Source organism: Alternaria arborescens, assembly GCF_004154835.1.
Source record: "Alternaria arborescens strain FERA 675 chromosome Unknown contig_45, whole genome shotgun sequence".
Classification (NCBI taxonomy): Eukaryota; Fungi; Ascomycota; class Dothideomycetes; order Pleosporales; family Pleosporaceae; genus Alternaria; species Alternaria arborescens.
The window spans coordinates 136,716-149,470 of record NW_021167900.1 but is presented as its reverse complement, the minus strand read 5'-3'; the positions used below and the strand labels follow the sequence as shown (position 1 = coordinate 149,470).

At 51.9% G+C, this 12,755-nt stretch overlaps 5 protein-coding genes across 5 annotated transcripts in view; 3 read left to right on the top strand and 2 right to left on the bottom strand.

The window, feature by feature from the left end:
- The window catches only part of AA0111_g11219 (hypothetical protein), a gene marked incomplete at both ends in the record, with an annotated part of 570 nt that extends 306 nt beyond the window's left edge, over nt 1-264 (top strand). The window contains one exon of the mRNA XM_028645059.1: nt 1-264. This exon is cut by the window's left edge and continues 306 nt beyond it. Coding sequence (XP_028501200.1) covers nt 1-264 — 264 coding nt within the window.
- A 2,304-nt stretch (nt 265-2,568) lies between these two features.
- Nucleotides 2,569-3,619, top strand: AA0111_g11218 (hypothetical protein; the record flags this gene model as incomplete). Its single annotated transcript, XM_028645058.1, has 2 exons — nt 2,569-2,875; nt 2,940-3,619. 2 exons carry the CDS (start codon nt 2,569-2,571, stop codon nt 3,617-3,619), a joined length of 987 nt encoding a protein of 328 aa, XP_028501199.1.
- A 797-nt stretch (nt 3,620-4,416) lies between these two features.
- Nucleotides 4,417-6,741, top strand: AA0111_g11217 (hypothetical protein; the record flags this gene model as incomplete). The annotated part of the gene is made up of 1 exon (XM_028645057.1): nt 4,417-6,741. One exon carries the CDS (start codon nt 4,417-4,419, stop codon nt 6,739-6,741), a length of 2,325 nt encoding a protein of 774 aa, XP_028501204.1.
- A 201-nt stretch (nt 6,742-6,942) lies between these two features.
- On the bottom strand, nt 6,943-7,755 carry AA0111_g11216 (hypothetical protein; the record flags this gene model as incomplete). The annotated part of the gene is made up of 1 exon (XM_028645056.1): nt 6,943-7,755. One exon carries the CDS (start codon nt 7,753-7,755, stop codon nt 6,943-6,945), a length of 813 nt encoding a protein of 270 aa, XP_028501203.1.
- Nucleotides 7,756-8,192: 437 nt separating this feature from the next.
- On the bottom strand, nt 8,193-12,260 carry AA0111_g11215 (hypothetical protein; the record flags this gene model as incomplete). Its single annotated transcript, XM_028645055.1, has 7 exons — nt 8,193-8,564; nt 8,613-8,705; nt 8,765-9,012; nt 9,097-11,172; nt 11,349-11,877; nt 11,941-11,967; nt 12,039-12,260. The coding sequence occupies 7 exons, from the start codon at nt 12,258-12,260 to the stop codon at nt 8,193-8,195; spliced, it is 3,567 nt and encodes a 1,188-aa protein (XP_028501202.1).
- Between the last annotated feature and the right edge of the window lie 495 nt (nt 12,261-12,755).

Genomic DNA, 12,755 nt, shown 5'->3' with positions numbered 1-12,755 from the left:
CAGGCGGCTTCAGCTGAAGGCCACGAGCAGGTAGTCAAGATGCTGCTCGAGGCGGGCGCCAACGTCAACGCGCAGGGTGGATTCTACGGCAACGCACTGCAGGCAGCTTCAGTTGGAGGCCACCAGCTGGTAGCCAAGACGCTGCTCGACGCGGGCGCCAACGTCAACGCGCAGGGTGGACACTACGGCAACGCACTGCAGGCAGCTTCAGCTGAAGGCCACGAGCAGGTAGTCAAGATGCTGCTCGAGGCAGGTGCGCATTAATACCAAGAGAATGACCTTGCGTCAATGCCCGAAAACTTTGTTCATGTATCCTACCGAGGGTCTTGAGATAATAGCAACAGTTAGGGACAGTACGCAGTGAGCATTTTAAGTAGAGCTAATTAGAAAAGAACATAAGTTAGCGCGTAAGAGAATAAGACTACGCACGTGCTTCTAGATGCGTCTAGTAATTCAGCGGCGTGCGCCTCATCTATTTCGAGTTGCTACAGGGTAGGCATAGCGCTGAATTTATTACAGTAGAATACAGTGGGCGACAAGCATGCTAATACAGACCCTTGCATGCTAAGAGACACTAGCGCGTCGTGCTAGCTCGGGCTTGTTTTCACAGATCGCCTGCTTCACGCAACGGAGCTTCTGGCATGCTTAGTCCTAACCTGAAAAAAGATCATGAGCTAAAGGAATTAATCTTCCTTACTCGTGCTCTCTTTACAGCCCTCTAAGTAGTTAATTACTTTGTATAATCGTTAATAGGCAGGGGGGTGTTGTTAAAGAGCCGATTGACGACGTTAACGTAACGATTAATAGCCTAGCCAACACCACAGCAATCTGTATCGGAGCTGAGTAGACTTAGGGAATAGTAGCTGGAGAGTGATCAGATGCTATTTGCATCTTGACAGGATCAAGAAGGAGCATTTCCGGACGTCCGTAGCGTGAACCTGTCTCGGGACACAGTGTGTCTCTGCACTTAGGGACGCACCTTATATATACAGCACCCTATCTGTCATTCTCGGCCGCGTCCGATAAAAGCCTTCGCAACAATCGCTCAAGCCTGAAATTTCTGGAGTAGTGGCGACGCTGGTCAACGTGGATGTCACAGCAGCAGTGCCATCCACAACACCACCAGCTGCAGCACCGACTCCGGGTTTAGTAGAGTCTAAGAATGAGGAGCTACTTCAGTATGTCGAAAGATCGTTCAATGAGTACGAAGAATTTCATTTCTTGCGCTTCGAAAAGCTTCAAAGGATCAATCTCGTCGCACTGCAGATGAAGCTCATCCGCACGCAGGATGCGTTGTCAGAGGCGTCAACTATCTCAGATGATGACCTTGAGAAATTGAGAACGAATTTAGAGCAATATGGCAAGCAAATCCCTGTCGCTTCGTATGCTACCTTTCTAACTGATGTCAGCTACTGCGATACAAAACTACCACTCCCTGCGGGAAAGGAAGAGTCTAACCGTATATGAGACAGCGAGAAGATGTATCCAGTTGCAGCGTTATTTCTACTCTCAAGTCAAAGATATTGAAGGCTTCAATTCCCATTACTCCTACTTCGACGTGACGGACGACAAGATCGATAGCCTACGAACCTTACTGATGGAGCGACTGCACGTATGGATGACCTACTCACGTAACGAACGAGAAGCCCGCAGAATGGAATTCAAAAATGGCAAGCCACCAAAGGATGTTTCCCATTTTGTTGATCGACCGTGTCGCTTCATCATTGCTGTTGTTGGTGGGCTCTTTCTCGTTGGACCGATGTTGATTATGGCTATCAGGCCGTCAACGACGAAGAGCCTCATAACGGTGTCGGCATTCGTATTTCTATTCGCCATTGTTTTGACCTTTGGGATACGAGTGACTAATATTGAGGGGCTCGTATCTACGGCGACATATGCTGCTGTTCTTGTGGTGTTTGTCGGTTCGAGCACTGGTGGTGGCAGCTAGGTAGTAAGGCTCGCGAGCAATCGTACAACAACTAAGAGATCATCGCGTTGCGTATGTGTCCATGATATAGACGATACTTAGGCAATTTCATCTGATGAGTGTATCGTCAAGTAGGTCGTCGTGTCGTGCGCCGTTGGACCGGAGAGACAAGCTTTCTGCATGTGAGGTCACACCTGTCAAGTCCTTCCTCTTGCCATACAAGGCTACCCCACCAAGCCTCATACTCTCCCGACGACCGAACATCATGCTTCCACAGCCTTGGCGCGTCCGCCCCTCACATGATGCTATGAAGTCAATGGCAGGATAACGAGGTGCGCGGCTCTTCGGCGCCGATCAGCCTCGGCAAGTGGAATAGCCAGCCAACCAGCCGAATACCGACGCAGGCCCAGGTCTCCGGAGCACTGGAGCTTGCACATGCCACAGTCTCCCACCTCGCTGTTGTATTTTCTTTCTTCGCAATCACTGTGGGCAGAGTCGCGTAGGTTCTCACTTGCTTCGCACAGCTTTTCTTGGTATCCATACCGGGCCCTGTCATAGTTGTACCAGGTTCTGCGCGCGCACAATCGCTTCATCCTGCCCCCCCGGACCTACGGACGCGACCCCCACCACAGCTTTCTACCATGTCAAACACGACAGACTCGGTGATTGAGAAGCTGCCCAACACGGCAGAGCTCAAGGAAGATGTCAAGGCCGCTTCCAAGTCGTCGCTGCAGTCGCTACGGGCGCTGTTAGCTGGAGGCGTGGGTGGTGTGTTTGCGGTTGTTGTGGGCCACCCGTTCGATCTAGTCAAGGTGCGCATGCAGACGGCAGAGAAGGGTGTATACACGGGCGCTATGGACGTTGTGAGGAAAACAATCGCAAAGGAGGGATTGGCCAGGGGACTGTATGCGGGTGTTTCTGCGCCCCTTGTCGGTGTAACGCCCATGTGTGAGTACCCTTGGGAAGCAGTGTATGAGGCAGTCGGGATAGAACATCAGCTGATATCTCCCAGTTGCCGTATCCTTTTGGGGTTACGATCTCGGCAAGCAGCTCGTCTCCAGCGTGTCTAAAGTCGAAAACAACCAGTTCAGCGTCGCACAAGTCTCCGCCGCTGGTTTCTTCAGCGCCATACCCATGACCATCATCACCGCACCTTTCGAGCGCGTAAAAGTGCTCCTGCAGATCCAGGGACAGAAGAATCTAGCTCCCGGCGAGAAGCCCAAATACTCCGGTGGTATGGACGTTGTCAAGCAATTATACAAGGAGGGTGGCATCAAGTCCGTATACCGTGGCTCTGCCATGACACTCGCGCGTGACGGCCCAGGATCAGCCCTCTACTTTGCGACGTACGAGTACGTCAAACGCACTCTGACTCCCAAAGATCCTGTTACGGGACAGCCTGGATCGCTGAGTATGGGCGCGGTCATGGTGGCGGGTGGTGCTGCCGGTATCGCCATGTGGATACCAGTCTTCCCCGTTGACACCATCAAGTCGCGATTACAGAGTGCCGAGGGCAGACCGACAATCAGTGGAACTATCAAAGGCATCCACGCAAGTGGTGGTCTCAAAGCCTTCTTCCCTGGCATTGGACCCGCCATGGCACGAGCAGTGCCTGCCAACGCGGCTACATTCGCTGGCGTAGAACTTGCGCAGAAGGCTATGACCAAGATGTTCGACCGCGACGGCGAGTAGGGCCCCATCAGCATCGCCAAACCACTTGGTGGAGGCGAAATCATGTGCGACGACGATCAAGGACTTTTTCAAGCTCTTCGTGCGGTTCCCCACGGATGACGCTTTTTCATCTCTTTCATACTCCATGTCTAGTTCATTTCTATGTTGATCGAGCGAAACGACGATTGACCATGTTGGTGGCATAGCATATGGCGTTGTTTTACGTTTGTACGCCTCCGGTGCTTATGTATAGAGTAGGTAAGGGGCTTCCTAGATGGCGTCTCCTTCGTCCGTCTTCTCGCCAATAGATACTATTTCTACATACGCCCCAACATCTGCCGATAACTCTTTGATGATCCAACAGAGCGGTTCCGAAGGCGGCCATGTGGTCGGTCATACCAAGGGATGAAGGCGAGGGGTGGCAGAATGCGGATGCATCCGCTGCTCTCCTCATTCCTCTTCATCCCGAACAACAGCAAACCAACAACTACGATTCTCTCCCAGTGTTATGCCAAAGTGTGGTGTTGCCAAAATGCTGGATACGAATTCGCAATCTCTGGCGCGTGCTTTCTTTGTTTTCTCTGGTCTAATTCTCCGATGTATCTCGCTACCAGCTGGCGTCAGGCTGCCTTGGGTTCCTCTTTGTTCCATCAACATGCTGCTCGTATTCATGATACATGTGTCTCAGAAATCCTTTCCGTACGTCTGTCGATCTCTCTAAAAAGATGGACGGGATATCCTGCTAACGCGCGGACGGAAAGTGGCTAATATCGCCTTCCGACGGCCCGACCATAGTGGTGAGAAATCGGGATATGAGGATGGACACTGGCCAGCCCCCGTCGACTTTAACACCGATTGGACTGAGGTTTGATTTATTGAGACAGCATCCAGTGAATCCCGCTGTTCCTGTTATTCTTGCTGGTCCGGGGCCGAATACTACATCAACGAGGACCATCTTCCTCAATCACCCGTTTGAAAGGCTAAGTCCTATACTGGCATCGAGTCCAAAGATTGTCGAGGCCGATTCCAAGAGACGCTCGTCTGTCTACTTGGACGTGAGAGAGATTGATACCATGCACAGCAGATTAATACCTGGTACCGACTTTTTCGACGACTGTTCATCCGAGTCCGACTCTGGAGCCAGCGCAGCCTTACTCGCAAGGACATGTACGGACACTCCCGAACTTGGTCACCGCAGCCAATCACATAACATAAATAACGACGACAGAAGCGTGCCGCGAGGTCGAAGCAGACACCGTCGCACCACCACCGCGTTCTCCAACGTGACGAGCCTACCAGTCAACAGCTCAGACTACAGCGGCTTCAACGAAGAACATACCGCGGGAGTTGTCGTGATGGAAGACGGAGATGCACCAAGCCATGCCCGGAAGATGTCTTTGACGCGTCTAAATAGGGAAAATGTACGGTTGGTGGATGGCAGATCCATCAGATCGAGTGTCGACTCACCCCGGCAATCCATCTTCAACGGCTACAACAACATCTCTCTCCCCGTATCTCCAGCATATCCTGCATCAGCCTTGGTCGCCATATTCTCAGCTAGTGCGACCTCAGGGGAAAAAGTGTATGAGAATGGCGAGGATACACTCACGCCTCTACCGCAGAGTCCTACGTTCCGGAACGATTATCACCAGAGGAATGCTTCAGATGGTGCTAGCAGCTCTGATAGTGTACTTGCAGATTCTATCATCAATGCGCATGTACATGCGATGCGTGCGCTCGAGGCATTGAGCGCCGATTCAAAGAGTAACGAGAATTTAGAGAGGAGTGCGGGGAAAGGAGTGGAGAAGGTGGAAGCTGGGCGTAGTTATCTGAACTCGGGTACTACGACTAGTTGGCCCAAGTCTATAACCTCATCATCTGCGAATCGGCAGATCAGGCTGAGCGCTCTGTCAACGGGATTAGTAACACCTAAACGAGGACAAGAAGCAAGACGCGGCCATGATTGCGCTGCTTCCCCATACGTAAATGGAACGAATCCCTTTGCCACATCCTTGCCAGACACCAATTTATCCTTCCCGGCAATGGGCTACACCTGCGATTCCAATCGCCTGCCCAACTTCTCCCTCCCCGCTTTCAATCCTAGTATTCGTAGTGCAGAAGACTATGCTAGGTTGGACTCAGCCTGTACCAGTATTTTCCCCGAGGAAGTTGCAAGTTACCTGCCCGGCAAGCCCAAAACTGCTTACAACGCTCGAAAAGGGAAGCATGTACTCGGTCTTGTGACGACGAGCGTGGAGGGCTTGAACTTGAGGAGTCGAAGAGAGAGGAACGAGAGTGCGCAGGGTTTGATACGGGGTCAGGCCGAGCCAGGCGATGGAAAAGGGAGGAAAAATAGCAGTGCGAGGCAGAGCGCAGGCGGTTTGGTTATCTGGGTCGGGATGAAGAGGTGGACGTGGAAGATGCGCAATGAGACGGGAGGAGGGAGAGGGGCTAACGATGAAATTGGACAGACGAAGTTGGAGGAGATTGTTGTACCGAGTAAGCCCTTGGACAGCGATGCTGATGACGAGAAGCAGGGATATCGCTATCGATATTCGAGGCATAACAGCGTTGACACCGACTTTGACGATGCGGCTTTTGCTGAGAGACTACGATCGGCTAATTGCCAGTTACTTGGGCAAGCTTTTGGCTTCAGCGCGAGGACGCTGCGTGGTATACAATTTGGCGGGCGTAATGTCTGTTGTATCGCTAGTAACCACCAGACGAGACAAGAACGGAGAGGAAGCGCAGACAAACAAACAACATCCTCGGCGCAGCTACCTCACCCTTCGGAAACCCATCTACTCGCTTTATGCAGGAATCCCGCTATTGGTTTCCAAAAGTACATGGTGGTTACGTGGGCGAGAAGGATCGCTGTGTCTTCTTCTTCTTCGCCAAAGGAAGCACATGTACCGACTCTGGAACTGATTTATATGGTCTCACCGACGAGAGTTGTTGTCGTCATGACTGTCTTGCTCAGTATTAGTGTCGCAGCGGCCTTGGCTTGGGTGTTTCTGAGCCATGTTGGGGATGGAAAGGAGACAGCGGAACCGGGTCAGCGGGTGGGAAGTGGGATGGCGATTGGTATTATGGTGCTATTAGTTGAGGCGTGTGGGTTTGGGGCTTGGGTTACATTCTCATAGAACAGGCGAAAGATTGAACGTATGGGAATGTATGTGTAGGATGGTGGTATCCGTGCACGTCTCGGTGTAGCTTTCTAGAAGAGATATGAAATAGAGTTTGATGGAGCAGATGGAGTAATCATAATTAGAAGAACAAGAGCAGGCATAGGCTACACTATCACTTCTGTTCTCTTCCATTTGATGCCCTCCAACTCATCAGAATCAATAACCCATGCCTGCTCTCCCCACCGCCCGCTCAATCTCTTCCAGCATAGTCTGCGCTCCCTGTGCGCCCCTCGGTGTTCCTCGCGGAAACTTGTATCTTCCGTCCACTCCACCAGGCGGATCGATAAGCTTGCCCTGCGAAGAACCAGTAAAAAGCGGTATCTGGCCATCGTAGACACGAATCGGGCTCAGCTTCTCCAGAGACCGCGAGTCGAGATCATCGAACAGCTGGCTGAGAACACGCGCGTAGGCTCTTGTGAAGCCCATGTACGGCGCCCCTCCGCGATAAGGCATGTTGGTCGGGTCCTCGGCGTCCAGTACAGTGACCCACGGCTCCAGGTCCAGGTTCGGGACTTTGCCGCGAACAAAATCTGGTGCATTCACCAGCGAAGCCAGCGCAGCTTCGTCGACGACAATGCACACATTGCGCCGGACGTCCGACGGCCACTCTTCGTCTTCGTCGTCGTCGTCGTCGTCGTCGTCGTCTTCGTTTCTTTCCCGGCCGACAAAATCTGCGATCCACTGATTGAGCGCCTTGCGCACCGAGGCATAGTCAGCTCCGTGCAGAAGAGCACGATCAGAGATGACGGGTAGCGCGAACGTGTCGGGATCCATTTCAGCCCCGCTATCCGACGGAGTAGCGTAGTCGTGTAGCTTCTTCAAGGCGGCAGCCCACTGTGCATCGTCGTTGTCATTGGCGTAGGCGGTGCGCACAACGACAAAGCCCCATTGGTGGGTGAGACCTTCCATCACGCTGCGGAACTGCGCTGAAAGGCCACTGAGATCTCGGGATTGTGATTGCTCCGCCATTCTGAAGCTGGCCGTAGTGGATGAAAGGTGAGAGCGTGGAGCAATCTCAATTGTCGAGGCGGGGGCGGGGCAGTTGGAAGGAGGCCTAATTATTGGCCAGTGCAGACGAAATTGGTGTTCAAGTCAAGAGCATCCGAGACGGTCTTTGGCATGTCTTTGTTGTTTATCCATTAATCACCTTCGGCGTCTATTTTGTCGAAATGAGGCAGGTGCAACTTCGAAATGAAATGCCAAGCCAATTGCAACAAAACCCACTCAGAGGCTGAAGATGCAAACACGCTAGAGTGACACAAGCCAATCATAATGGGCTACACAAGGCTGGACCGAACTCATGGGCACGGAGTACAGTGCCAGGATAAGTTTAGTGCAGGGTATCGGAGCCGTGAAGGAACAGTCTCAATAAAATCTACTCTATAGGGCCTGAAAAATGACTACCACTACCACAGATTCGTGGTGTCAATGGAAATTTCCCCATTGGTAATACCGAGCGTCTCCAAGCGGTCAAGATGCTGGTTGACCTGTAGCGCTCTCGCCTGATACGTTTGATCATTGGGATTGTTCAACGGGCTCCATGCCCGGCGCATATCCGCAATGGCACCGCGCACCCACGTACGCGTATTCGACGCCATATCTTCCAGGTGTTCTCTAAACCAAGTGTCCCAGCAGTCGCGTATGTCGATGCCAGCGTTGGGGTGCCCAAAGTTGTATCCATCAGATGCTCGCTGGAACTCTTCTCGGAGTACTCTGTTGATGCCTATGAGCTTGGGTCGGACATACGGATGGTTCAGATAGTTGAATACTGCAATAGCCTTGATTTTGTCAGTATATCGATCGCTATAGTAGCCTGCCATACTCACATCTCGGATGGACTGTAGCGCTTCCCGAGGCTCGTTACTGGCAACCATTAATAGCCAACTGCCATCACTAATGGGATCCAAGTATCTCCATATCTGCGGCAGCATGGTCAGTCTCAATCTCACCCATAGATATCTCCAAGTTGGCTACATACCCTAGCTTTCATCCCGTTCAGATTCGTACGCAGCAAGACGAAGTTCACTGTGTTCAGCTCACTACCGAGCGCGTCCATGATACGCTCACTGGGAACTGGACTCATGAATCCACCAGGCAAAGATGGGCCGCTCGCAATAGGGTTGTTGAAGCCGTTGATGAAGAAGTCGCATGGAACTTTGCACCTTCTGTCGCCCGGTGCATCAGTGAAAAACAGAGCCATTGTCTGAATTTCGATAATGTGTTCAGCTGTGTAAGATCAAGGGTCAGCGATGATGATCATGCAAGGAGAACTACATCTATAGCATGCAGAAAGAGTAGGTATCGACTTACTGGCATAGTATTCGCCATCTGGCAACTGAGAAACTCTGAGGTTAGTCATGGAGCAGTGATCCTCGAACATGTGGGTCAGGGCATTGTCGTAGATGGGATTGTTGTTGTTCCACTGGCCAGCGCTGGTCCACGGCCTCTTCCTCCACTTGATCTTCTTGCCGTTGGGGTTCGCCGAGTCTACACACTCGAACTCAACGTCCATGTTATCGCGCTTCTCAAGAGCGCCGTGATGTTCTGCAGGAGATGTGTCGAGGGTACCTCGCGCCTTCACAGACCCAAATCCCATGCCACGCTTATCTGAGGTGCCAGCCGCATCGTCATCAAAGGAGTCGAAGCACAGCCCGTCTATCCCGCACATATCGGCGTCACAGATGACTACGGTAACTTGTGTCCGCCGAATCAGAGCGTCGGTGACATCGAGCTCGCAAGCGAAGCGCTCTGCAGTGATCTCTGGGCCCTCAAGGTCAAAGGCAGGATAGCGAGACTTGTCAGTAAGAAATGACTTCATGGGTACTGTCTGCATTCCCTCATGCTTGGTTTTGATGAAGTCATCCCAAGCACCGTTATAAGCCTTGCTCATGTCGGTCGGCGTCTGATATATGGCCTGGAGGATTAGTATCAGCAGCTGCAGGACTCGTTCAGCGTTGGTCATGCCATTGCCGCCAATGGGTGTTTGCTGCCGAGTGAGGAGTTGAGATTTGTCTTCGCGGCTTATGAGGCCTCGTTCCAGGAGGTAACGTCGTTGAAGAGACCCCGTTCCCCGAGGACAAGTTGGACTCTCGACCCAAGCCTTCATGGCATCGCGGTACTTTTGTATCTCGTCTGACGGACGTGTCTCGGTGTCGTAATTGTCAGCATCGCAGCAGTACGCCCGGGCACCACTGGTCTTGCAATCGTCGCCCCAACCGTCCATGGCCACTCGTGTCTTGCCATCGGGGCAGTTGGGAAAGCATCGGGCTCCCGCAGAACCCAATCCAAGCGATTTCTCCCATTTACAGTTGCTCCATTTGCGGCTGTTCGTCTTCGTGTCGCAGCAGTACTTACGTTCCTGAACCTGCCAAGTACTTGCATCCCAGCCCGCAGACCGCATGTTGCAGATGGCACCACCACTGCCCGTTGATGAGACGACTAGTTCCGTTGGCCATGCTGAACCAGCAAACGTGCACTTGCCTGAATCGCACATCGGCGCGTCTGACCACTCGCAACCCTCATAAAGCTCCATGGCGCGAAGTGGTTTGTTATCCGAGTCCGAGGTGGTGCAGCAGGCAGCCTGGTAGCCCGAGTCACAATAGTTGGAGTTGGAACCGACTTCCTGCGAGCCGTCCGGACATTTTGAATCGCATTTACCGCCGCGTTTGGGAAGTGTGTACCAACCACACGTTGGAAGCGTCTCGGACGACGGGCAACAAAGACGATGGATACCTGCGCCATCACACCCCGAGTTGTCAAACATCCATTCATCGGCACGGGCATGGTCATCACTGCGCTTCATAAGCTGCCAGCCCGAGGGGCAGCCTCCATCCAGGCAGTTTGTCCATTTGCACTGGGGATGCGGAATCTTGACTTCCTGTTCGGGACCTTCCGTACTAGGTAGGAGAAGGATTTTGCGGTTGGCCGCCGCTGCCAGAGCTTTCGTATATTTTGCGTCCTTGGTGTCGTGACTGATGGCCCATACCATAACGCCACCCAAGCAGCGCTTGCGGGCGAACTTGGTCTTCAACTTGAACGTGTCCGCGTCGTCGTAGGTCAGCCACTGATCGTCCCAGTGAAGCATCTTCACCGTCTCTTTCTCCCATAACTTGGGCACAAGACTCTTTTTCTTAACGATGTCGTCGATTTCAGAGTTGAGCAAGATACCGGCCTCGTTACTGCAAGGACCCTTCTTGGAACCCGATGCGTATTGGCACTGTGGTTCAGTGCAGCTTGGGTCTTTGAGCGTGTAAGCTCGCGCGTAGAATGCGAGACCCAGAACTACCATGTTTGGGTCCACTTTGTTCCTCCAAAGGAGGTCAAGGGCGGCATCGATCTCGGTGATATTGGTATGAGGGTTGAGATATTCGCCGGTCCACTTGTTGCCTTGATGAGACGTTAGAAGAGATTAGATCAAAAAGAATGGAAGTTCGTGCCTTTATCCCACGTGCCGTGCAAATCATATGACATGATGTTGAAAAAGTCTACCGATTTCTTCAGCTTGACGAGGTCGAAGTGTTGTAGGTACCAGAAGGATGCCGGGAGTGTGATAGACAGCCCACCGCGGCCCGCTGTCTGCTGAAGTTCCTTAGATAAGTTTTCCATGAATTTAGGAAAGTTTTTGAAGTCCTCGGGTCTGCCACTGCGATCCGGAGCTTCAGGATATTCCCAATCGAGATCAACGCCATCCATGTCGTACTTGTTTAGAAAAGCAATCAGCGACTTGATGAACTTCTTCTGGTTTGCTTCTGACCGTGCAATGTCTGAGAATACAGTAGCAGTAGGACCGGGATCGTTGAACGTCCAGCCACCAATGGCGATGTAGATGCGGAGTGTGGGGTCGTCTTTCTTGAGCGCTGTCAAGCGCTTGTAAAGTGGTATGTCCTCAGGTGTCGCGGGAAGAACTTCAAATGTCTGGGGATCGATCGTGGCAAAGGCAAAGTTGATGATCGAGTAAACGCCACGAGGGATCTGCTCAGGAAAGAAGGCATTGCACGGCCTTCTGGCACCCCATCCTTCATAGTAGCCAACCACCCTATTGAGGGTGCCGTCTTCATCGCAAGTCTCTCGTTTGACTTGCTTATTGCCACACTAGAAGTATGCTAGTAAGCTTGACGCTTCGATGTAAGTAGGACAACGTCAGCTGTTACTTACGAAGTCTTTCGTTGTTCCGCAAAATCCCTAAAAGATATGCTGTCAGTACTTGCACACATATCCGGCACAAAGAACATTGTATGCGAAAAGGCACTTACAAACTTCGAACAGCACACGTTGAGAGGGCAAGTGGAGCTCTTGGCCCATTGTGAACCGAATCCGGGATCACAGTCGGACTTGCGGTCGCAGCCAGAGACGCAAACATCCGATGCACAAAAGTCTGGTCCAAAACCACAATGGCCAAACTTGGAGCTAATTTCGTTGGTCAGCTGATACTTGAAGATTAGAGTGGAAAAGGTAACGTTGCCAGCTTCTCGCATGTAACATGTGACTTACCAGCATCCAACTTCACAGGGGCTTGAAGCACTACACGTTTGTGCGTAGGACAATGGAAGGGATGTTAAGAGAAGACTAAGGAGACAGAAAAGAATGAACGTAGTCGAAGCCATGACTACAGCCGTAATCTCACAAAAGAGTGTTGTGTCTTCTCCTGGTCGCAGAGGGAGATGCCAAAGAAATAAAGAAGAGGTTTGAGTTCAGACGTCTCAGTCTATTGATATGCTCGGAAGCCGTTAGACCCACCTCGACAAAACACCTGACAGCAAGCCTTGGGCCTAGATAACTAGCCCTGGTGAACATATCGTTAACACGGGTGATAGAGTGCAAGGCGTTCTCCCAATTAACCAGAAGATTGCACTACACTGGAAAAGTTGAAAGAAGTTCTTGGTTTCTCCTGATGACTGCAGAATTCTGGCCGGAGATGGGCCTGGAGTTGACTCGCATCATGAATATTGCACTAATCACAATCATCGGAG